Consider the following 25,957-nt stretch of genomic DNA (forward strand, 5'->3'; position numbering starts at 1 on the left):
GTCATAACCATTGGTGAGGTAGGCCCTCGCTGGATTGAGATGAGGGTCACCTTGCCAAAGGTTGGCAAGGGATAGGCTTGCCCTAGGTAAAGTCACCCTTGTTAGTGGTCAAGGGTTGCCAGCCCTCGTTGACCCTAGGTGAGGGTGGTTGAGCCCTATTGACTCTCACTAGTGGTCAACGAGGGTTGTCGAACCCTCATCGAAAAGGAAAAAAAGAAGATAAAAAATAAAATAAAATAATAAAAAATAATTTAAAATTAAAATTTTAATTGCACAAAAATGCCATTTGATCGGTCAGAATATTTAGCCGATTGGCGACCAATGAGGTCGAGCCCTTATTTGAAACAATTATGGTCACTTTACACTTTTATTTGAAACAACTATAGCCACTATAGCCACTTATTTGAGAAAATGAGGGCATATCAAACTTTTATTTGAAAGTTTCCTAATCATCTTTTTGAGTGACAGTTTCTTTAAATTTGCCAACACTTATCCATATAATTAACAGAAAAGGTGGGTTTTGTTTGACTTTTTATGAATAACCTCGTTTACTAGAAGTTTTAAGAGGAAAATTAGAATATAAATGTAAAAAGAGATGACTGGTAACAATCTTTAATCTATTATGAGAATAACAGTCTATTCTGAATCATAAAAAATCAAATAACAAATAATTATAAATTGCCTTTGGATTCACTTTTAAGAATTTGTGACTAATAACAAATTGTTATTCCTACAATAGCCCTGAAGACTAGTAAAGTCTAAATATAAAATCAAACAATTATTATGACCTCCACTCTCTAAATGTTGCGTGCATTGCCATCTAAGTTATGGACACGCATGTCTATTTTGGAAATGACCATTGTCATTTTGGAGAGAAGAAAATCATTGCTTGATTCGGATATATGTTCTTTGAGTCTCTCCAACGGCACCTTCTATCCTCGCCACCCCATAACGATTTTTGTTTGGTTTCGTGCCTAATGGTGTGTACATATTATCTATGTATTCTTAAGGAGCTATTAAGCAAAAATTAAGCAAGATCAAGATACGAAACAAAAGTAACGTCGAGTGGGCACGGTTATGTCCCGCGCTTGGCAACTAATTGAAATTTATTCGTGTGAAAAAAGATTTCATATTTGCTTGAATGCATCTTCGCTTGATAACAAGCTTTATATACTCTTTATGTTTATAGTCTCCCCTCACCTATTAGTTCATGTATATATGTTATACTAATTGACAAACAAACACAAATTTTGTCCTACATAGGGTGCATTTGTTTCAATGAAAAAAGAATAATTTGGAAAACACTTTCATAAATCGTTTATACCTCTTACAAAATTGAACAAACAAAAAAATAATTTATCGTCCACAAAAATATTTAGACACAAGTTGTTGTCAATGGTGAAATATTATTTAATGACCGATTATTTTTGAAGGACTATAGACGATTATTTTTAAGAAAATATTTTTCAATTTGTTAATTTTTCGCTAAATAAATGGAGCTTAAAAAAACCTAAAAGATTAATTGCAGAATGCATTAAAGATTTTTTTTTTTTTTAGAAAAGAAAAGGGAGCCTAAAAGAAGAAAAATAAAGCCCATTAAAGATTAATTGCATAATGCATTATATATATGTATATATGCCAGAACTATCTCTTTACTTTTATTTCTTTAATTAATGATTAATTATTAACTAATCAACGTACAGTTTTGTCAACTGTAAATGTGGACCAGAAGTTGAGCCTTTAAGACCGTTCTCTATAGTCTGTCTTTTTAACACAAATAGTCTCGGAATCAGACTGCATGGACGAAATACAGCCAAAAGACTTTATTTTTTTAGTTTATCTTTTCTTTTCTTTTTTTAAAAAAATTATGGTGTGCACTCATGCCAATTGACGACATAATACCCAGTGCATGAGGATCGACCTTATAACGCTGAAGTCATCAATCAGCATCGCCGCCCGGTCGACCAAAAATATAAACGAAAAATAAAATGGATTTTGCCGTTATTATTATGTTTTTTTAACGTTGAACGGAGAAATGAATTTTGTTAGTAGAGAATTCGCGCATGACATGATTCCCAGCTGCGGTCAAAAGAAGGAGACGTGTAGCGATAGAATTCCTGGCTATAAACGGGGAAAAAAAGAGAGAGGAAAGAACGAGCAGTATATATATCGCTAAAGAATATTCTACGAAAAATGATAAATTAAAAGGTAGATGTAGCTATCAAATCGTCCCGTAATTGTCCGCGGCAGATTCCAAATTTAAATTGAATTTTCTTTGCCGGACAGTAATTCAAATCTATTAAATTGAATTTTCTTTGCCAGACAGCAATTCAAATCTATTTTTCCCAGTATAGCCCATATATCACATTCCCACTTTCGTAATTATATTTTTATCATCCTTTCAAAATGCAATTCCCTCTAAAAAAAATGGTTAATGCCACAAAAAATCCTAACTATACTCATTACGACACCAATATCTCGAATTTTTTTGTGTCAATAAAAACCCTAAACTTATTCATTATGATAAAATGCCCTGAACTTATACTATCTTATATAAAACTGAATAAGTGGTATATGTGTCACACTAAAAAGTTAGGAGTATTGGTGTCACAATACACAAGTTTAGGATTTTTTGATATGAAATAAAGGATTTGTGTCGCAATGTATTCCGATGTTTTTTGTGGTATTTATCTTAAAAAGAATAGGTGAAAATGATCAACCTTCAATATTCTTTTAATAAACAACGATCAAATAATGAATATCCCTCGCAGGACGTGATTAGGTTGTATGGTATGCAAATGGTGCCGTGCAATTAAATATACAGAAAGCGAAAAAAGAAGAAGAAGAAGCAATAATTGTCTGAAAAATTAGTATAAATGAAATGTTGATGGGTACTACTTCCTCTCTGGAGGGTCCGCCGAATAAGATCATAAATATTTAGACCAAAAAACAAAAAACAAGATTTTTCAGAGGAAAACAAACTCATGCGTATGCAAAATTAAATAAATATCTATATAATCGAGAACCGACTTTTTGACTCCTGGCATGATGTGTGATATATAAATAATTTAGTTAAATCAATCAGTCGGGGATATTATTCTTTGCGTGGGTACGCTCTGCTAATTCTTTTTCTGCCACTAATATGGGGAGTGGCCCTTTGATTTCTGGTCCATTTGTGACGTCAAAAATCCGTCAAAAGCAAGATATGATGCTTCGGTGTTGGGAGGTTACCCACACACATCGTTGTCGAATAGACGAAAGTATATTGTTCACCAAAAAAAGGTACATGTTATGCGAAACTTTTAGTGCATTGACTTTATATTTAGAATCTGTAGTTAGTGCCTTTTGGTCATGCGAAGTGTCAGGAATAATTGGAATATTTCCCTTAATTCTCTACATCTTTCGATATTGCGCACTATATCTCACTTTAATGGTGTAAATCACTGATTAATGTGTATTACCCTGAATAATCATCTAATAAAACTTATAAATAAGCTCATGTGAATCGATTCTAAAGCATGCTTAGTAAATACGATGAGCAACGTAACATTTCTAGTAAAGGTCACGATACTGAGTATTTTCAAATCGAGATCAATACGATTTTATATGATTAATGAACACTATCCGAGACATTTGAAGCTTCCGTCATTAGGTTAGTTAAGGGCTTGTTTGGTAACATGCAAAACGGTGCTCGATTCTTAAATTAAAATCCGTTTAGTAACTTTTTTGTTATTGGGATTAGATTCGGATCATAATTCAGAATTTTAAAGTTGTTTCTTTATCTGCGAAAACAACTCAAGAATAAAACATTTTGTTCTTTTTTTTTTCTCTTTTCTTTTTTAACTTTTGTTCTTCTTTTTCCTCTAGCCAGTCCTTGGCCTTAGAGGAGCCTTCGCATTTTAAGTCACAAAAAAAATTTGAGGGTCGTACTAAATACATCTTTACTTCGGGAATAAAATTTTTATACAATTATCAAATTTATTTGAATGCTCATAAACTCGTCCAGGAATAGAATAAAAAAAAAATTGAGAAGAAATTATTTCCTAACACAAAATGATTATCAAACGCACTTTAATAAGTTCCAAAACTTGCGGACAAATTTTTTTCAACAATTAGTCTTTGCTCACAAGTGGTTTAGGCGCACGTATGAAGCATATTCAAGATGCGATAGTTCAATTTTAAAATTAGTGATTAGATATATCGCAAAAATAGACAGTATATCAAGAGCCGTTCATTAAGGTTTTTAACAAGTCATGAATCGGAAACTCGTTGGGAAAACCCTCACAGGAGTCAATCTCTGTTAACAAATATCCCAGAGACGTCCTAACAAGCGTACTCAACACAAAATAATTCGGTTTTCAAAACACTGACTATACTTAACACGATAATATAACCCCTCAAAAGCTGCAAAAGTGCTCAAGCACCGAGCCATTAACCAAGGGTATATCGCGAGATTGGCGTAATATGCATGATTGATATTTCGGGTACGTAATTTAATAAAAAAGAATAATCCGGAAAACGCTGGTCGAAAGCTCGCGACGAAACTTCCTTCAAAAGGAACGTCTTATGTTCGCAAAACTCATTTTGACAACGTCCGTTCTTTCCAGCATCTTCTTCCCCAATCGAACGTGACATCTATCGATCGGGAAAGAGAGATAGAGACAAAAAACGCAGAGGGAGGGCCCCACTCGACCGTCAGAACCTACGGGTCTGGAAAAATACGCGCGTGGGTGGTCCGAAATAGACCGACGACCGAAACGACACGATACACAAAAAAAGAAAAAAAAAAAAGAAAACCCTCCACGTCTCTGCATCCATCCATCTCGGATCGCGATAAATCGGCGAGAAAAATGAGTTTTTTTTTTTTCGTTTTAAGATTTTCTCCTTTAGGAAAGCGACAGTACGAAATGAATGGAAAGGACTGGACTTGTGCCCCTGGATATTCACTAGATTTGAATTCCCAGCTTCGCATCCGTTTCCAGTTTCCACCCCTCCCTTCCCCACTTTCCAATCACCGCACGAAACGATAGCCGCACGTGCATATCACCTGCGCCTATCTGATAAGGGCACTGACCTATCAGACCAAGATCGATACGCGCGTGGGCTTATCACTGATAGGTAAGTGAGGGGGGCCAAAAAAAAAGGAAAAAAGAAAGTCCGCCCCCGGGCACTGTACAGCGCATCGAAGATAGCGAGGGTGACCAGGTCCCTCTCTCCGTCTCTCTCTCTCTCTTCTCTCTCTCTACCTCCTTTATCCTCTCTCTCTCTCTTCCTCGCAGCCTTTCAAACCCTAGATGTCCTCGAATTCCGGGCGCTATCGATGCTTGCGGGGTCCGGGACGCGGAGATTCATGAGGTTCCTGAGGCGCTCCGGGGGCCATTCCGAGCTGCTTCGATTCGGGTAGGACGACGACGCCTGAGGATCCGTGCGTCCGTCGGATTTGTTGTTGAGGAGGAAGGAGGAGGAGGGTCTCTCTCCTTTTCTCTTGCTTTCCGTTTCTTGGCGTTTTCTAGGCGTTTTCTTGGTTTTTTTGGCTTGGAGGAGGGTGGGAGAAATGTCGTCGCTGAGCCGGGAATTGGTGTTCCTCATACTTCAATTCCTGGAGGAGGAGAAGTTCAAGGAGTCCGTGCACAAGTAAGTTCGGTCGCCTCGGTTCTTGGGCTCTTTCTTGTATTTTAAGATTACGTCAGATGCGCGCGTGGTGCGTCGTGGGTTGGAGAGGTTATGCTGATTCGGGGTCGTTCGTGGGGTGTGCTAGCGGCCGGAGCAGGGTGGGATGTGGGCGTTACGCGTCGGTTAATCGTCGGTTTCTGTTTGTTTTCTTGCGGTTGCGAAAGATGTCGAGGACGAAACGGATGGGTGGTCTGTTGGATTTACGAGGATGAGGGAAATGTTTTGTCGTCAAATCCTGTTTCCGGGTCGGAGGTAGTTTTCTGCGCGAGTCAAGAGAGTTGACTTTGATTGAGTAGTAGCTTTTGCCTTTCGGGCCTATTGTCATGAACTTATATTAGTCATTTAGGTTGGTGTTTTTGTAATTTTTTTTTGTTCTTTTGCGATGTAAAGTGCGGTTTAATCTTTATTTGGTTTTTTGGACGAAAGCGGGACATGAGATTTGGAAAGGAATTTGAATTTGTCCGGGTTGCTGCCTTTAGATTCAGGGCTGAGGGGGAATTTGAGTAATAAAATTCTTTAGGTCGAGCGGTTGTAAAACTTTTTTCGAATCTGGGATTCCAAGTGGAGTTTATGTTGGAAAGATCGAGGCAATACTTTTTTGGTATTGCGTTTCCTTTCTTATATCCTCTGCCTCATTGTGCAAACCCTTTTTTCCTAATAAATGAACTTGTTTGATGCAGGCTTGAGAAAGAATCAGGGTTTTATTTCAATATGAAGTACTTTGAGGAGAAAGTTCAAGCTGGAGAGTGGGAAGAAGTCGAGAAGTACTTGTCTGGATTTACTAAAGTCGATGACAACAGATACTCGATGAAGATCTTTTTTGAGATTAGGAAGCAGAAGTATCTCGAAGCTCTTGATGGGTAGGTTGTTGCAAAAATTGGTTGGTCATACTCTGCTCCTGTTGATGAAATGATCTCACCTTGTGTATTTGCCTGCTGCTCATCTGGTATTGCAGGCAGGACAAGGCTAAGGCGGTAGAGATATTAGTAAATGATCTGAAAGTATTTTCTACATTCAACGAGGATCTCTACAAAGAGATCACCCAGCTTCTAACACTTAGCAATTTCAGGTAATTGTTCATTTTAATTTCACAGTATATCCCGTTTGATACCAATTTTGAGTTTGAAGGAATTTGAATGAAGTTGAAGTGTTAATTTATACTTCTTGAAAATGCTTTTAGGAACTAGGGCACTTGAATTTTATTTTTGGTTTCATTATAGGGAAATTTTCAAAACTTAAATTAGAAGGCTGGAACCTCAACTTCTATTATCATTGCTTTATAGTTTAGTGGACCTTTTCTCACTTGAATTACATGTCATATTCAATATCAGTGCAGTGAATCTTCTTATGGCGATTGATCTGTAGTTTGTGCTGATTGAATTCCATTACCAGCGTCATGAAATTGCAATCTGAACTTCTAGGACATTATTCCCTGTTCCCTAATTGTTCAGTTCTTTATATTGCAATAACAGGGAAAATGAGCAGTTGTCTAAATATGGTGACACGAAACAGGCTCGGAACATAATGCTGATAGAGCTCAAGAAGCTTATAGAAGCAAATCCTTTGTTTCGTGATAAGCTTGCATTTCCTACTTTGAAGTCTTCAAGACTGCGGACTCTTATTAACCAAAGGTATTTTAGTGAATGCTCTGTGGGTTGTTGCATCATGTTCTTATGTTTACATTGTCTTGTCATCATTTTACTTTTGCTCTATGGGAGAAAGTCTAGTACTCAAATTGCCCATCAAAGTAGCCTTTCTTCTGAGAAGGTTCGTGGGTTTTTCTTTTGGAAATCTACCTTTCATAGACTACTTTGGTTTTGCAAAGCTCTTAGGACTTGATGCTTCCACCAATGGATCCCCTGTACGATGAGATACTGCACGCACAGCTATTGCTTTGTCTACATGCCGTATCTTTTATCAATTTTACCATCATTAACAGAATGTAAACATTTTCCTCCTTTTGACTAAAAGCGGATGATATAAAGTCCCGCCACAATTGCATGGATTTGTGTTATGATTCCTAGTTCGAGAATGTCATAGCTGGTGCCAGTGTTCTCCTTTCTGTCATCTGATACATAGGGTCCTATCTACAGTTTGAACTGGCAGCACCAGCTTTGCAAGAATCCGAGGCCTAACCCAGACATCAAGACTTTGTTTACTGACCACTCATGTACGCCTCCAAATGGTCCTCTAGCACCTGCTGCTGTAAATCTTCCAGTTCCCGCTGTTGGAAAGCCTGCTGCATACCCTGCTCTTGGACCTCATGGGGTATGATAGCGATGTCTTGAACATCCATAATTTTACCTCCCCCTGAAGACTGTGTCAAGAGTGTTAGAATTCTATATCTATAACTTACAAATGTTTTTCTTTCGAATTGTGTTATAGCCTTTTCCGCCCACAGCTGCTGCTGCTAATGCCAATACTCTACCGGGGAGTGCCCTAGCAGGTTGGATGGCCAATGCCTCTGCTTCTTCATCTGTTCAAGCAGCTGTTGTTACTGCTTCTTCCATGCCTATTCCGCAGCCTCAAGGTTAGAACTTTAATGAAGGTTGGCATGAATGATATGATTTCGCTGTTGAGGTGTAGAGACCTGGCTTATGACTCGTGCTTTTAGAGACCAGAAAAGTTCAATTCCTAATTGAAATTTTAGGTTGGTGGGTTTGTTAATGTCGAGCTTGTACTGATACCAATTTTTCTACTTTCGCTGAAAAGATTCATCTGAACCTTGGGTTGAAATGGACAATCTAAGCTTTTACTTCCCCCTTTCTTTTTATTGTTTGTGTGTGGAGAACATGCTAAAGAACCTTTTATAGATGTTTATCTTTATAGTATCTACATATGTTGACTCCTTCGTAATCATCTCCAGCCGTTTCTATCATGAAACGACCCAGAACACCTCCTACTGCCTCCGGTATGGTTGATTATCAGAGTCCAGATCATGAGCAACTAATGAAAAGGCTTAGACCTGCTCAGTCAGTTGAGGAGGTAAACACCAGAATCTTGGTTTTTAATGTGCAACTTGCTCATTGCAGTGCTTCCTGAATTGTGATAGTGAAGTCTAACTATGGAACTTCTTGACTCATAAGCCTTTTCTGATGTTGATCTTGCATAATTTAGGTTACATATCCGCTATCTCGACCACAGGCTTCTTGGTCTCTGGATGACTTGCCAAAAACAGTAGCTCTCACCATGCATCAAGGATCCACAGTCACTAGCATGGACTTTCACCCAACTCATCTTACGGTGCTTCTTGGTACAAACGCACCGTACATTTACCACTGTTTTCTGCTGTTTACCTCATAGAACCTAATGAAACTGATTCAATGAACCCCAACCACCTCCCCCCACACCCCAGACACATATTGGAAATCTGCTATATAATGTTAAAAATTCTAACTCACTGTTGTTTTGCAGTGGGTTCTACTAATGGTGAAATTGCACTGTGGGAACTCGTATCAAGGGAAAAACTGGTCTCAAAGCCCTTCAAAGTATGGGAGGGGGGATCATCACGTTCTTTGCCTTTTCAGGTTGTGTATATATCTGGATTGTTCTTTATATCTTCAGCATTTATATGGTGAAAATATTGATCTCTAAAGTAATTGTAATATATAGAAGTGAAACTTTCGGTTATATTAATATTTTGCCAAGTTGGTGATGTGTCTGCTCAAGACCTTTTTTCTGATGTTCCAAAGTATGAAGCAAATGGTAGTTGTTGAGTTGAATTCTAATATTGGAGACTTATTTCAGGCTGCTGCTAGCAAGGATTCAGTATCTGTTAACAAGGTTGCGTGGAGTCCAGATGGAAACTTTGTAGGTAGGTTTGTTTGGGTTGAGCACCAAAAGTGGCATCGGAATTTACAGGGATTTGGTCAAATAACTAATTCTTTGAAATGCAGGCGCTGCATTTAGGCAACAGTTGATTCATTTGTATGCTTCTCATGGAGGAAATGATTTGCATGATCATGTAGAGGTATGCTGATTTATTCTGTGGCTTGAATAGGCGGGTCCTGCATATGAGGGGCTCATCTCTTACTAATTGCAGATTGAGGCCCATGTTGGTGCTGTTAATGATCTGGCCTTTGCTTATCCAAACAAACAATTATGTGTAGTGACCTGTGGAGACGATAAGCTTATAAAGGTAGTTCGGTAATTTTCTCATCGTTTGCTTTGATTAGATTTGACACTTTGAACATCATTAATTTTCTTAAACTGAGCAGGTATGGGATTTGAGTGGAAGAAAGCTATTCCACTTCGAGGGCCATGAGGCACCTGTTTACTCTGTTTGTCCTCATCACAAGGAAAACATTCAGGTACTTAGCGTTTTCAGGGAAGAAATCCAACATTATCTAGGTGACATGTAGTGGATAAACAATAAATATGTCCTACTCATTATACTAGAGTTATTTTTTTCCCTGGACATGTTAAAAGTTGTGAGTCTGATGAGAGAGAATAATTTTGTACGTTGTTACTTCTTTTTGGCATAGTTTTCCCTCAAGAGCTAAATTGTTGCAAGAGAATGTGGCAACCTGTAAACAGTTAAAACTCTGTTAACCTATTCATGGTTTTACTTCGAGGTTTATTCAGTTTTTGTGAGAATGAGGCTAGACTATTTGCAGTCTATTCAGTACTTGGATAGTTACAGTTAAACAGCAATAATAATTGTTTTTTTTTTTTTTTTTTTTAAATTACATCTCACTTGAAGTGCTCCATATCAGCACTTGCCTAAGAAGGAAACTAAAGTTGTCATTTCTTTTCGGTTTGAACAAGGTCAAGTGTAATGGCCAGCATGCTATCTGTCTCCTCCTCCTCCAAGTTCGAGAAAGACTTATTGTTGCTGGCATTAATTTTTAGTTTTTCTTTTTTTTTTTTTTTTGGGGGTGGGGGGTGGGGGGGGGGAGGGGCGGAGTTGCAGAAGATATACTTTGAGACATTAGACTTAGTTGTTACGTGATAGAAGTCGGTTCAGTTAACAACTCCTCTTTTCTGAAAAAAGAAGAAGAAGAAGAAGAAGAAGATGAAGCATCTCAACATGGAAGGATTAATAATCTATATAATACATAGAGTAGCGTATTGAACACAGAATGAAATTTTTTGACAAAATAAGTACTTTTATAATTTGTTAGTCTAACTTTCCCAGCCCCGTCAGTGGAATGAGGCTTGGTATCAGTTGCTGCTGCTGCTGCTGCTGCTTTTGTTATTAGTGCTACCTTATTGAAGAATATGGTAAATCTAACAGAGTTGGTTCTTGCACCATATATCAATTTTCAGTTCATCTTCTCAACTGCAATCGATGGCAAAATAAAGGCCTGGCTCTATGACAATTTGGGTTCTAGAGTTGATTATGATGCTCCTGGCCATTGGTGCACTACAATGCTTTACAGTGCTGATGGGACTAGGTAAGGAGGATGGAATTTCAAACGTTGGTTACTATTTTCTTTTTGCTCCCTTCTTCTTTGTCAGTGGTCATCATCACAATGTTTGCTGCAAATGTTCTCTTAAGACATGGCATGGTGACTGATTACTATTTGCTACCAATCTGCTCATCACTCGTTCCCCATTTTGCAATCAGATTATTTTCCTGTGGAACAAGTAAAGAAGGGGAGACCTTCCTTGTGGAATGGAATGAGAGTGAGGGTGCTATAAAGAGAAACTATACAGGATTAAAAAAGAAATCGCTGGGCGTTGCACAATTTGATACCACTCGAAACCATTTTTTGGCTGTGGGAGAAGACGGCCAAATAAAGTTTTGGGATATGGAGAATGATAACATTCTTACAAGTACAGATGCTGAAGGTGGACTCCCGGTCAGTGTTACATGCTCTATGGTTGGTCTTTCATAGCAAATTTTGCTTTTGATACCAACACTCACATGTTTTCCTTGATGGAGCAGGGTCTTCCTCGGTTGAAGTTCAACAAAGAAGGAACTCTTCTTGCTGTAAATACAGCGGATAATGGATTCAAGATACTTGCAAACACAGTTGGTCTTAGATATTTGAAAGTTAATGAAGCCCCATCCTTTGAAGCACTAAGAACTCCAGTTGAGTCTGCAGCTGTCAAGGTTCTGATCATTTTACTTTGTGATTTTGATATTTGACGTACTTGGTTTAGAGATCGCTTCTAATAATTTTTCACGTGATCCTTTCTATTTATGTCATGCAGGTCTCTGGCTCTTCTGCTGTTACAAATGCCAGTGCAGTAAATTGTAAAGTGGAAAGGAGCTCTCCTGTCAGACCTTCTCCAATTCTTGTATGCTGTTTTAATTTAGCCTAATATATTTCTTATCTGTTTCACAAATATGGCATGACACAGAATCTGCAGGCGTACAGCTGTGAGATTATTTTCTTTTTTCTGATGAGCTGCACTTAGTAGAGCATTAGAAGAGTGGTGGCAAACTGTCTTTCAGATCATATGAAATTGGCTAGTTTTATGTCAATAGAGACAAGTCAAAACTGTTCAAGATTCTATATCCCTTGAAATCTCTACTTCCATTGTGGTATACTCTGTTCAATGGGTGGAATAAGAAAGGATGAGGTGATTTTGCATATATTAGAGCTGTTTTGAGAAATTAACTTATTTTATTCTATTTCTTTGTTCAAGAATGGAGTTGATCCTATGGTTAGAAGCATAGAGAAACCAAGGATGGTTGAGGAAGTGGTTGATAAGGCTAAACCTTGGCAGCTAGCGGAGATTTTGGATCCTGCCCACTGCCGTTTAGTGACGATGCCTGACAGCACAGATACTTCCAGCAAGGTATGTTTCATCGAGTGAAAATAGTTCTCTTGCAATGTGTATCGACTTCATGTTTGCGTTATATAATGTCTAGGTTGTGCGACTTCTATATACAAATTCTGGCATTGGACTTTTAGCTTTGGGGGCAAATGGTGTCCAGAAATTATGGAAGTGGGCCAGGAATGAGCAAAATCCGGCTGGGAAGGTAATGCTTGATTCCTTTTGGATTAAAATTTTTTTTTTTTTTTTTTAATGAGGATTTACTGAAGTGAACAAGCACAAAAGGCCACCGCCAGTGTTGTTCCCCAGCACTGGCAACCAAGCAGTGGTCTTCTTATGACTAATGATGTCTCAGGTGTCAATATTGAAGAAGCGGTACCTTGCATAGCTCTGTCGAAAAACGACTCCTATGTAATGTCAGCTTGTGGTGGCAAGATCTCATTGTTTAACATGATGACTTTCAAGGTAATTTTTGTTGTTCTTGGCTTTATGACTTCCTCACCGTTTGCATTTTGAGTCTCTCATACATTCTTTTTTCTGCAGGTGATGACCACATTCATGTCACCCCCGCCTGCATCAACTTTTCTCGCGTTCCATCCACAGGATAACAACATCATTGCTATTGGAATGGAGGATTCTACTATCCATATTTATAATGTTAGAGTAGATGAGGTAGCTGCTGTATGAATTGGCTTTTGTTTTCTGCCGATGCCATGTATTTACCACAGGTGACATGATTTATCTGGCTTTCATAGGTGAAGTCAAAGTTGAAGGGTCACCAGAAGAGAATAACTGGTTTAGCCTTTTCCACGAATCTTAACATCTTGGTATCATCAGGTGCTGATGCTCATGTAAGTGAATCAAAGAAGGTTTTGTTATCCAGCTTGAGAACTTGTCTGTGGTTGCATAGATACTTTCTGAATTTTGTTTCATCTTCTGCTTTATCCAAGTCTCCTTATTGAGCGGAGAAACTTCTTTATTTCCTTATTATTACTATGAGAAATATGTGCTTGTACTTGAGACGATAGGCATAAAACCTATGATCATACTGAAAGTTAAAAGTAGTGGAACTATCATGTCTCTCGATCTGTTCTTTCTGCTGTACTTCCGAGATGATATAACCTGTCCTTTTTTTGTGAATTCACTTTTCATTTTAAAGCTGGGCAGATTTGATGCTAGATTGCCTCTTCAATCCTTCCTCTGCCCACTTTACCCCATTTTCTGATCTTTGATTGTTTCATCTTCTTCGCACGTATGAAATTAGTAATGATTTCTCTCTTTAAATATTAACAGCTGTTCCTGTGGAGTATTGATTCCTGGGAGAAGAGAATGTCTATTCCAATTCCAATACCTAGTGGAAAGGCACCTACTGGCGACACAAGAGTGCAGTTCCACGCTGATCAACTCCGCTTGCTGGTAGTTCACGAGACCCAGTTGGCAATATATGATGCATCAAAAATGAACTGGATTCGGCAGGTGGGTATATCTGAATTCCCCCGTCCACTTTCTATTTACCAATGTTAAGTTAAACTGGAATGAAACCTAACATTCTTATGCATTGTTTGTACATCAGTGGATCCCGCAAGATGCACTTTCTGCACCTATATCATATGCAGGATACTCATGCAACAGCCAGCTGATTTATGCTAGCTTTTGTGATGGAAATGTCGGTGTGTTCGATGCTGATACTCTTAGATTAAGGTGCCGCATTGGTCCATCAACATACTTGCCCCAGACAATCTTGACCGGGTAAGGATGACCCAAACCTCCGACTTTAGTAACATATATTTCTTGAACAAATCATAGAGTTGGCGCAAAACGAGTTTGCCTGCGTGCTTTAGTCACATGTCGTGGTCCACGCTTCTAGAAACTTTCTTCAATTACTTATATTAGCAAGGGTTTCCGTCGATGGGCTTTCGAGCACTTACCTGGGTCTTCTTGAGACATTGGAATTGAGTAAAGTACACTAATTATATACACATTAGTATTACAATGAAATACCAACGTGCGAGGTTTTTTGTTTGTATATAAGTCGAAGCACGTCAAAAATAGCTTCACAAATGCTTTGGCTCATTAACTTTTCCCTCTTAAACTTGATTCAAAGCGTCCATAATTTTCTCAAGGGAATCTTAAGAGTCCATAAAACATTCGATAAAGCTCTATAATCCATCGGATTTTTGTCTTCATGATTCGATTTTTTACAGAAGCCCAGCTGTCTATCCTCTTGTCATTGCAACTCATCCCCATGAGCCAAACCAATTAGCCATCGGCTTAACGGATGGATCTGTCAAAGTCCTGGAGCCGACGGAATCGGATGGGAAGTGGGGAGCGACCCCGCCGCTAGATAACGGACTGTTGAGCGGTAGAACAGCGTCGTCTTCCACCACGAGCAACCTCACGCCGGAGCAGATGCAAAGATGACAGGAACCCCTCGTGGTTCCGATGCATACCCGCTTCCGGAGGCTGTCCTGTGTTTGTGTGTGTGTAGATTATTAGGGTGTTGCCCCCGGCATTTGCGGAGGGAATGTTTACGCATTGACCCGACACATTGTTGTCTGTATAGACGCGACACATGCTTTTCTTTCTTTCTTCCTCCTTCTTTCTTAGTATTGGAGATATGTTCTGGGGAACAAATTTTGGATTTTGATTCTGCCTTCTGCGAAAGACTCTCATTGTACAAAAGCTCAGATTGTCTTTGTAAGGCATTGAAGAAATAGGAAAGCAGGAGGGAATGAATCCTTTATGCTTTTACACTAAATTCCTGTTTTCTTGGACGACTATATAATTTCTTTCTTTTTCTTCTCTTTTCCTCTTTATTTTTATGGATGCAACTTGCTAACTATGCTCGAAATAATTAGTTTATGAAAACCGTTTCCATTAATGATAATAATTTATAAGTAAATATTTGTTGTGAATAATGGAAATATTATTTGCTCTTTTAAACTTACGGCGCCGTTACTCTTCAAGAGTGACGCTGCCTTCTCCACCTCCAATTTTTCACTCAATTTCTTTAGAAAATCATCAATAAAAAATCTTAATTGGGATTTGCATAAGTGCGGTTCTTTATATAAGAAAAAGAAATTGGGGAAGGCCAAATTAATCCGAAAAAATTAACTACTAAAATAAAATAACAAGAATCATGAAAAGAATATTAATAAAAAAAGCGATCATAATTGTTATTAGAAATATTTATCAAATAACGACGTCTATTTAGTTGCAGAAAATAACGACAAATATTTTATCAAGGCTTGTCACTGAGCAAGATGTACATTAACAGGCTGCATTTGAAACTTTCAACCCCAGCATCATGAGAGCAGACGCAAGTTGGAACCTTGGATCCATCATATCTCGCCCTCCCATCTTGAACAGTTTTGAGTAGTCCATAGATATGCATGATTTTTGCACAGGTATTGTTGGCTGGAACACCCATCAACTTGATGACTTGATCCAGGAACCCCACCAAGGAACGAAGACGTCGGGTACGTGGAGCGATTCGATCTGCAAGCTCTACTCCACGCCTTGGGGATAAAATTAGCAAACCAGTTGTAAGTAAGAATTGCAGGAGTCTAACCTCTGCATGTACTGCATGTATTTAACGGTTTAACCCATCTAGTGATCCATGACTAATAAAGCTAGTAAAAACTCTTCTTTTCGACAAATTGGAACGCGGGAGTACCAGGAATTACCTCTTTAACGCCTACAAAACTTCCCTAACCTTCTCTTACAACGCTTCTTCATAAAACAAGATCACCCACAAGCACAAAACTGTTAGTTAAGCCTCCATGCTTATCAGGTAGAAACAAAGTAAAGCTAATTGCAGGTCATGCCTTTTGTTAAGAGGAAAGCTAATAAGACTTTTGATTACTAATTTGTTCTTAATATGAGCTTCTGTTGACAAAAGAAAGAAGCAGAGTGTATGAACAGTTGTGTCTCTCCATCAATGTGACAGAATTTTCCTTCCCAGAAACAGGGCGTATATACAACCAGACAAGGCCCATGCTTGCTGGGTAGAAGCTAAGTCTTGGTTAGAACCTAGAAACCGAGTCTTTGGTATTCGGGTAGAAGACTTAAGTAGAAATGGAGCCTCAAGCTACCTGAGATCAGGTACAGGCGCAGTGGTCTGTCTTGTTCCGAGCAAGGACGCGAGTTTCCGTCCGAGAATATACCCAAGTCTCATTTTCTAGCTTCTACTCGCCACTTGAGTAGCTTGCTCCCAAGTCTTGCTTTCTCAGTCCTACACCTCAGATAGTTATGACATGTTTGAGGTCACTGAAGCTTTCAACTAGGAGGAAGAACTAAAAAGACTTTCAATTAATACGTTGTTCTTAATATGAGTTTCCATTGACAAAAGAAACAGATTGTATTTACACCTGCGTCTCTTAAGCAATGGGAAAGAATTTTCCTTCCCATAAACAGAGTGAATATACAACCAGGTAAGGCCCATGCTTACTGGGTAGAAGCTCAGTCTCGGGTATTGGGTTAGAAGACTCAAGTAGAAACCGAGTCTCAAGCCAACCGAGACTTGGATCAAGCTCGGTGGTCAGTCTTGTACTGAGTTTCAGTCCGAGAACGTAACCAAGTCTCGTTTTCTAGCTTCTACTTGACACTCGAGTGGCTTGTGCTCTAGCCCTGGTTCCTAAGTGCTACAAGTGGAATTGAGCTCTTAAGTGCTGAACATACAAGATCATAATGCGGCAACAAGTTAAACTGATCTACGTAGGACGCAGGTTTTTTCCCAACGAATCAGCATCGAGTGGACATGATCAGATATAGGAACAGGAAAGGAAATCAAGATCTTGGCATGATTTGAGTCGCAATTCTCCAACTTATTGAAGGATCTTATGCCACGAGGTTGCTGAAGCTTACCTCCATCCGCCGAGATCAGCTGGGTTGTTGTTCTCCATTAACCTTCTAAGTTGCCAAGATCAGCTGGTTTGTTGTTCTCCATTAACCTTCTAAGTTGCCTACTGGAGAGACGGAGGAGAAGAAGAAATGTGGAAAATATTGATTCACCTGGGATGAATGGCAGAGGAGAGGAGGAGTTTCGGTGCTTTTGTTGACCCTGCTGGAGGTGGTGATCAAAAACCCTTTTGTCGTTGTACTCGACCCTGATAATAACGTGTGACCCTCTGCCATTCATCCCAGGTGAATCAATATTTTCCACATTTCTTCTTCTTCTCCGTCTCGCAACTTAGAAGGTTAATGGAGAACAACAATCCAGCTGATCTTGGCAACTTAGAAGGTTAATGGAGAACAACAATCCAGCTGATCTCGGCGGTTGGAGGTAAGCTTCAGCAACCTCAAACGTGGCATAACATCCTTCAATAAGTTGGAGAATTGCAACTCAAATCATGCCAAGATCTTGATTTCCTTTCCTGTTCCTATATCTGATCATGTCCACTGAATGCTGATTCGTTGGCAAAATACCTGCGTCCTACGTAGATCAGTTTAACTTGACGCATTATGATCTTGTATGTTCAGCACTTAAGAGCTCAATTCCACGTGTAGCACTTAGGAACCAGGGCTAGAGCACAAGCCACTCGAGTCTCAAGTAGAAGCTAGAAAACGAGACTTGGTTACATTCTCAGACCAAAACTCAGGTTCATGCTCGGTACAAGACTGACAAGCAAGCTTGTATCCAAGTCTTGGTTAGCTTGAGACTCGGTTTCTACTTGAGTCTTCTACCCAAATACCTGAGACTGAGCTTCTACCCAGTAAGCATGGGCCTTACCTGGTTGTATAGACACTGTTTCCGGGAGGGAAAATTCTGTCACATTGATGAAGAGACACACTCGTGTTTCTTTTCTTTCTTTTGTCAGCAGAAACTCATTAAGAACAACTAATTAATTGAAAGTCTCATTAGCTTTTCCTCCTAATAAAAGATAAGACCTGCTGTTAACTGTACTCTGTTTCTAACCAGTAAGCAGGGGGCTTACCTGGTAGTTTTGTGTGTCTGGGTGGTTTTGTTTTGTGAACGTGTCGTACGAGTAGATTAGGAAAGGTTTATAGGCGTTACGGAGGTACCCCTGGTACTCTGGTGTTCCATTTTGTCAAAGAGTTTTCACTAGCTTAATTAGACGTGGATCAATACCTGCAGTACATACAGAGGTTAGACTCCTGCAATGCATACTCATTAGCTATGATTTGCACTAGAACCTTGGCATCATACAGCATCAAATTTCCTTCGAACTTAAATTGGTAGTTCTTGAAAGCTTTCGGAAAGACTGCCGTCTTATGTGATGCAGAAAGAGATCAAAACTTAAAGACTCTACGCTAACAAGTGTTTTCTGATTTTATTTCCAAGACGTGAAACAAAGCTAGCGGATCTAATTGCTGCATACATCCCACGTTTTGATTCCCTAGAGGAGACCCTGAATCAACTCGTACGGTGCGCGGATGTTTCTGCCAACACTAATCGTGCAAAAATCATGCATATCTACAAACTACTCAAAATTGTCAAGATGGGAGGGCGACATATAGACCCAAGGTTCCAATTTGCCTCCGCTCTCATCGTTGTTGCTCTTGGAGTTGTCAAGTGCAGCCTCCGCTCTCATCGTTGTTGCTCTTGGAATTGTCAAGTGCAGTCTGCTGATGTATGGTCTGCTCAATGACATGCCTTGGTCAATTGTCATTCCCTGTGTCCTCCTGATAGCATGAAATTAGAGAATGGTGATGGTTTCCGGTTCTCTAGATGCTGTGGTTAGCTCTTCGCAAACTTGGCTTTAATTTGTGTCCTAATGCTAGCTTTGGAGATGAACCTTGTGTTGTTTTGTTATTACTTTAAATATCTTTTACATCAGGAGGAGAATATGTAATGATGATGAATAGTGACAGTTTTTGGTTCTCTAGATGCTGTGACTTGGAGATGAACCTTGTGGTTGAATTAAGATCTTAACAGAAAAGTGAGACAAAGTAATCTTGGTTCAATATAAGCATAGACGTGTATAGATGCATGTCGATGATTAAGAATGTTTTTATATGCAAAAAGGGGTAGGGAGTCAAAGATTTCCTTGGAGATGAGCCTCATTCGTTGAGATTCAAGGGAATGAAATTGTTCTAAGCTATCGACAATAATATATATATATATATATATATTATATTTATAGCTGAGATTCAGGGAAATAAAATCGTTCTAAACCCTCGGTAATGATATATATATATTTATAGCTGAGATTCAGGGGAATGAAATCGTTCTAAGCTCTCGGTAACGATATATATATATATATATATATATATATATTTTTTTTTTTTTTTTTTTTATAGTCGGCTTAAGTGAAGCCGACTATTTCCATTTACTTCGTTCAATTTTATTTTTAGTTCCAAAGCGAGAACCGTCCATCCGAGTTATACTCACCCTACTTTTTACAATAAAGCTGCAAGCAGCGGTCCGACCGAACCGGATTGGGTCGGTTTTCCACCGGGGAGGATCGGTTTATATCACATCATTTTGCAATTCACCTTTAGGGTTTCTCTCCCTCTCCCTTTCTCTCTCTCCCCGAGCTTCCCATCTGGCTCCACAATGGCGAACCGTACGGACCCGTTGGCGAAGAGCATACGGGGGACGAATCCCCAGAACCTGATCGAGAAGATCGTGCGGTCGAAGATATACCAGAACACCTACTGGAAGGAGCAGTGCTTCGGCCTCACGGCGGAGACCCTCGTCGACAAGGCCATGGAGCTCGACCACATCGGCGGCACCTTCGGGGGCAACCGCAAGCCCACCCCCTTCCTCTGCCTCGTCCTCAAGATGCTCCAGATCCAGCCCGAGAAGGACATCGTCGTCGAGTTCATCAAGAACGAGGATTACAAGTAACGCCTCCCTCATCGACCCCGATGCTCTTCTCTCTCTCTCTCTCTTTTTAAGTCGTCTTGTTAAAAGATGGTTTTTTTTTTTTTGGGACGAAATCGATGAATTTGAGAAGAAATTGCTGAATTCGGCCGAAGTGGTATTGCTTTTAGCTGACTTTTTTTAGCTAAACACGGCGAAGATAGTTGTTGCCTCGGCGGGTGCGTGCTTGATAAATGTTTCCTGAATCCGAGGATTTGAAATTTTACGAGTTCGGGTTTTGCTGGAGCGTTTTATTTTGGGGGAAGATTTATGGGGGACCAAGTTAGGGGACCGTGTACGGAACTTGGATTAGGACTGAAGGCTTAGATGTGACTTTGTAGTTTCAGAGGTGATAATGTTGGTATGCTCATTGTTAGGGGCCAGATATGAGGGAATAAGACCGATGCCATGAATTCGTTTTGGCATGTCTTGATCTCGTGAGTTTCGTGGGTAGATTGGTCTGCTGATACAGTAGGTAGAAGACTAAATGATAGGGGGTTGTCCTGTGGGTGTTCTTTGCAAAACCAAATTGAAATATATTGGAGATGTGAATCCGTGAAAGGGGTGTGAAGTTCATTTCTGGATTTGACGAAGTGGAGTTTCTACAAGGATTCCCTATGCATGTTCTGTTGACAGAAAACGGATGCTGTACTGTGTTTTGTGAGGCGAAACCTAATTATGGCTATGAAATGTTACTGAAGGTTCATAATATGCTTTATTTGCTGACTTATATATTCTCTGTTTTACCTTTACAAAATGTAGATTCTCCTACTCTTTCTCTGCAATTATTCTGATTACTCTTGATGCTTGCTATGTTGTAGGTATGTTCGTGTACTCGGTGCCTTTTACTTGCGTCTCACAGGAATAGATATGGATGTTTATCGATATTTGGAGCCTCTGTACAATGACTATCGCAAAGTGAGGCAAAAGTTAACTGGTGGAAGTAAGGAAATTCCTGTCTTATTGAAAGTTTAGATGCTTGACTTACTCGTTCAGATATTCAGCCTGAACTATTAGCGTATCTTTTCATAGCCCTTTTAGTCTTATCAAAATGTTGTATTCTGTAATGTTAATTGACATGATTTTGTGTTTTACCCTCTTTTTAATCAGACTTTGCCTTGACACACGTGGATGAGATCATTGATGAACTCTTGACGAAGGACTATTCATGTGATATCGCAATGCCGCGCATCAAGAAAAGGTGAATTTTTTACAACTCTTGCTCACATTATTTTAACGTTTAGTCTTCTTTGTCCCTCCAAGTTGCATGTGCAGTTACTAGTTTTTGATACTGGATGTGATGGTAACAAATTTATTATTAGCCACAGCTTTTGGACTTGAGCAGTAGCTTGGCTGTAGCTATCTATTGTCTGTTGGGGCAAAAGCATGATGATTAAAGCTTTTGCTTTTCGCCCTTTTAGTTTTCTGCTGCATTTGAACTCGGCAGTCAATTGGATTTGTTATATTTTGTTTTGTTTAATCTCTGTGGTGTAATTTTTTGAGTATTTAGATTGTTAGGTTGTGACCTTGTGAGAGTGTGCATCTCATGGACCTACCATGTAATGACTGCCATTTTAATGTATGTTGCTAATTGTCCCTTTCCCCCTCCTCTCTCCTTTGTTAGATGGACTCTTGAATCAGCTGGTGCTCTAGATCTCAGAAAAAGTGCTCTGGAAGATGATTTTGAGGAAGAGGAAGAGAAGGAAGAGAATGAACAACTTGATGATGGGCTAGAAGATGGTGCTCCTGAAAAGGTTTGCTCCATCCTTGCTTCTTCAAATTTTCTCCATTCTTTTCTCTCTTTTTTGTTTATGTAATTCAGTTTGCATGAGTAATATCCTCAGAGGTTAATGTTATCATCACTTTTAACAGGACTATTATCGTGGACGAAGCCCAACAAGGGAAAGAGATAGAGATAGAGATAGAGATAGAAGGCGTGATAGTCACCGACACAGGTAACTGTACTGCTGGTTGCCTCTTTCAAATTAGTCGCAGTGCTGAATATCTTGCTAATGCAATTCTGGTTCTTAAATGTTTACTCTCTCTGTGTTTTCTGCTTTCAATATAGGTTGTGCGTTTGTTCTTTTATTTTTTAGGTGCCAAAAATGTTTGTGCAAGTCGGAAGACGTTATTTGCGTTCCATATAAAACTTGGGATACACCTATATTGTAATGATGATAAGGGGACTGTGGAAGAAGTTGCGAAGTTTAGATGCCTTTGGACAATGATTAAAATTTAGCAGAAAAAAAAAATCGGCTCAGGATTGTGATTATGCACATTGGGGTTATAATCCATAGAATTTTGACACAGTAACATGGCTTCAGAATAATTGAAGTTACCAGGCTTCTCATTGCGAATAGCATCAGTGGTGGTAAAACTTGAGCAGATTGGGAATTTCATTGATATCTTTAATTGCTGGAAATGGAGTGTATGTAGTGTTGCAAAGGCCTAAATTTTATATGATGTAAGGTCGATTTGCATTCTTATTCTACAATTTGACTTATCAATGTCTTGGACTTACCATCTCTCAGGAGTGCGACTAGTGATGCATTACCTTGCTTAGGTCATTGTGACAGGCATAATGGAAGCTGTTATGCATTAAACACTTGCACACACGTTCACTTCAGTCCAAGCATTATGCCAATATTGTGGGTCATGACAGTGTCGCTTAGTGCTGTCCATCGATCAATGCAGCTTCCTACAGTAATATTCATGATCCTGCCAGGTTTCTCTGCACTGGCAGTGTGCAGCGAGAAGTATGATGGATCGAACATTTTCATTTTAAGTAATTATGTTCTACCAGGCTTTGCATTCTTTGTCCCTCCTTAATGTTCTATGTTTTCAGCAGCCATTGTGATAGTCTTATTTCTTATTGTTATTTAGATCATCTTGGGTGGATGGGATGTTTAAGATAGAGTCCTTAAAACTGGTAGAATACTTAAAAGTCAGTTTTTGCTTCTCTTCTGAGGTTAAAAGTATCGGTGAACTGATGATCATTTCCCATCCATCACAGAGATCGAGATTATGACAGGGATTATGACAGAGACTATGATAGAGAACGTGGACGTGGACGGGAAAGAGATAGAGATAGAGATAGAGACAGAGACAGGGATAGGGATAGGGACAGGGACAGGGACAGGGACAGAGACAGAGATAGAGATAGGGACAGAGACAGGGACCGGTATCGTGTGAGAGATGAAAGAGACTATGGTCGTGAGAGGGATCATGAACGAGAAGGTAGAGAACGAGACAGGCGGGACAGAGATCGTGGGCGGAGAAGGAGCCAGTCAAGAAGTCGAAGTAGGAGCAGGGACCGCAAGGACCGCGATGGTGGGGAACACCGTAAGAGACATGCTCGTGGCAGCACAAGTCCCAAAAGGCGTGGGCATGAAGATGGCCGAGAAGAGCCAAAGAAGAAGAAAGAGAAGAAGGAAAAGAAGGACGATGGGACAGACCATCCCGACCCAGAGATTGCAGAAGCAAACAGGTTGCGAGCTTCTCTGGGATTGAAACCGTTGAAGCTCTAGGCGTGACAGTTGCAAAGACATTGATTGAGTGATTACCGACGTTGGTGCTTAGTCTGATGGAATGTCCATATTGCTAATATGCTGTCTTTACTGTATAGATTGAGCGGTGAGCAATCAAATGTGGCTGTCTTTGACCTTTGCTTACTTTTGACCTTGTGCCTGCTGTTTTTACTTTTTGGTACCATATACTTGAATCTTTAGAACATTTGTTATTTTTGTAGGCTTTCAGCTGGCGTCTTGAGATGGATGATGGAATATATTACCGTCTTATTCTCTTTGGTTGCATGATTGCGAGCTGTAGATGTGAGTCACATGGCTTGAGTTTCTCTTCAGATCATTTGAGAACTGGTGTAATCAGTCCAGTGTACTACTTGTGTCCGCAAACATTTGATTTTAGGATCTTACAAGACCGTGCTGTTTGTGTCCCTTGTTGAAAAATTGAAATACTGAGATTGATGCCATCAATGCGTTATAATAATATACAAGCAACTGCTCTAAAAGCAGAATATGGATATAATGAGGTTTTCCGCTGTTCTAAAAGGCATTCAAATGTGGACATGTTTTCTGGCTATAAATTTACAAGCAACTGAAGATGGCAGGTTGGAAAAAAAAGGTAAATCTCTCTAGTCATGGAAGCAAGTCTGGTAACAAAATGCCGTTCTTGTCATACTGGAGAGTACCTGAACAGTTGAGTGGCTTGCACCTCCTTCCCATCAGAATTCTCTTCTTGCACAGCTCCACTTCACCACCTTCCTCCTCTTCATTTGTAAGGACCACGTCGTCGTTGTTGCCGTCATCTTCATTTCGTTCTTCTTCTTTGATGAGTTTGCTCACTGTGTAGCACCCGGTCTTCACCTTCATCTTCTGTCGTGTGCACTGCAATTTCATCAACGCCCAGGCTACAGCTCTAGCCCTTACTGCGGATTGAGGAATACTGCCGTTACTCCTTTTTTCAGCACCAATGTTAACACCTTTACCATTGCTCTTCCTGACCTTGACATCGAGGAGTTTCATGCAGGGATTCTTCTTGAAGACGGCAGACAGACGGAGGATCGCCCTCTGATGCCGCTTACTCAGCACCATCTGTCCATATGGACGGCCCTTCTCTCCGCATCTCTCGCCATTCTCCCTGCATTCGGAATCCGCAACATCTTTCAAGGAAAGTGACATCGGCAACACCGACTCCGTTCTGTAGGTAAACGATCCAATCGAATCTTCCAAGCACCCGGTGCCACCTCTAGCAGAGCCGTAGATCAACTCCCCCAGGTGCAGTCCAGTCCTTTCCAAATCATCATTCGTCTCACCTTCTGCAACAGCTTCGACGCAACTACGAGCATTGACACGCCCGCTTTTGCTTCTGCCGGCCCTAGAATAACACGTCAGTCGCAGCATCACTCCGATGAACACGCCGGATATCACGGAACGGGCTCTCCCCAGCCAGCTCTTCTCGTTCTCGCCTCGATCGGCGCCATTTTCCGCTCCGAGAGGAGCAAGTGCACGCATGGCCTTCACTAGTATTTCGAGACAGCAGGAGCTTGGAGAGCAGCAGCGGAAGCTATGGGAATGTCGGGTTTCTCTTCCTTTGTGCAGAGGTGGTGGTGTCTTTTGAAGTATGTTGTTGTGTCACTAGGATTTCTCACTTGCGCTCAACTGAGCCACCAGGAGGTTTCCAACTGTATGACAGTTGAGGGAAAAATGGATCTGGCGGTTATGGAAACGTGGAACTGTTCAAACGGGTTTTGAGAAAGGGCGCTACCTTGCGTAGTGGGATCGTGCATGCTGCTTTCATCCTCGTCTCTTGCCCACGAATTCCACAATTTGTAGAATGATACAACTGCAAAATTGGGAAAAAAAAAAGCGAGTGCGAAAAAAAATTAAGGATCTGTTTAGTTGACGAAAAATTAATGATTTGTAAGATAGTTTTCTAAATATAATGATTTGTGTCGCTTACAAAAATTAATGAATAATAAATATTTTCACTGTTAATGATAATTATTTAAAGATAAATTATCGTCGATAATAACAATATTTATTATTGAATAATTATTTCAAACAATATAAGCAATTACTTTTAAGAAAATATTTTTTAAATCATTTATGTTCTGCAAAGCAATTGTAGCCTAAGTAAATATATATATTCCTCTAAGTTTCAGCGTTCTTGATACTTAGTTTTTGAACTTTTATTTAGCTCGGTCAAGTT

At 39.8% G+C, this 25,957-nt stretch overlaps 2 protein-coding genes across 4 annotated transcripts; both read left to right on the top strand.

The window, feature by feature from the left end:
- Window positions 1-5,186: 5,186 nt before the first annotated feature.
- LOC104414641 (topless-related protein 3) lies at window positions 5,187-15,180 on the top strand. Of its 2 annotated transcripts, none has more exons than XM_010025792.3 (25): window positions 5,187-5,634; window positions 6,354-6,533; window positions 6,629-6,742; window positions 7,146-7,304; window positions 7,767-7,941; window positions 8,059-8,203; window positions 8,540-8,658; window positions 8,791-8,926; window positions 9,088-9,200; window positions 9,421-9,487; window positions 9,570-9,643; window positions 9,716-9,811; window positions 9,891-9,983; window positions 10,942-11,069; window positions 11,243-11,477; window positions 11,564-11,710; window positions 11,833-11,919; window positions 12,271-12,423; window positions 12,497-12,607; window positions 12,688-12,867; window positions 12,946-13,074; window positions 13,158-13,253; window positions 13,696-13,878; window positions 13,976-14,151; window positions 14,607-15,180. In XM_010025792.3, exons 1-25 carry the CDS (start codon window positions 5,555-5,557, stop codon window positions 14,821-14,823), a joined length of 3,393 nt encoding a protein of 1,130 aa, XP_010024094.2. In that variant the 5' UTR covers window positions 5,187-5,554; the 3' UTR covers window positions 14,824-15,180. The 2 variants fall into 2 exon arrangements, with proteins under 2 accessions (XP_010024094.2, XP_010024093.2); XM_010025791.3 differs by having other exon boundaries at window positions 5,188-5,634; window positions 11,564-11,731.
- Window positions 15,181-19,852: 4,672 nt separating this feature from the next.
- Window positions 19,853-24,218, top strand: LOC104414642 (pre-mRNA-splicing factor 38). 2 transcript variants are annotated; one of them, XR_720173.3, is made up of 7 exons: window positions 19,853-20,211; window positions 21,052-21,173; window positions 21,341-21,431; window positions 21,855-21,984; window positions 22,103-22,185; window positions 23,244-23,863; window positions 23,979-24,218. XR_720173.3 is itself a non-coding variant. In XM_010025793.3 (6 exons), the coding sequence occupies exons 1-6, from the start codon at window positions 19,922-19,924 to the stop codon at window positions 23,755-23,757; spliced, it is 1,230 nt and encodes a 409-aa protein (XP_010024095.2). In that variant the 5' UTR covers window positions 19,853-19,921; the 3' UTR covers window positions 23,758-24,089. The 2 variants fall into 2 exon arrangements, 1 of the variants encoding a protein (XP_010024095.2); XM_010025793.3 differs by having other exon boundaries at window positions 23,244-24,089.
- The last annotated feature ends 1,739 nt before the right edge of the window (window positions 24,219-25,957 follow it).

This window comes from Eucalyptus grandis, chromosome 8, assembly GCF_016545825.1.
Source record: "Eucalyptus grandis isolate ANBG69807.140 chromosome 8, ASM1654582v1, whole genome shotgun sequence".
Lineage (NCBI taxonomy): Eukaryota > Viridiplantae > Streptophyta > Magnoliopsida > Myrtales > Myrtaceae > Eucalyptus > Eucalyptus grandis.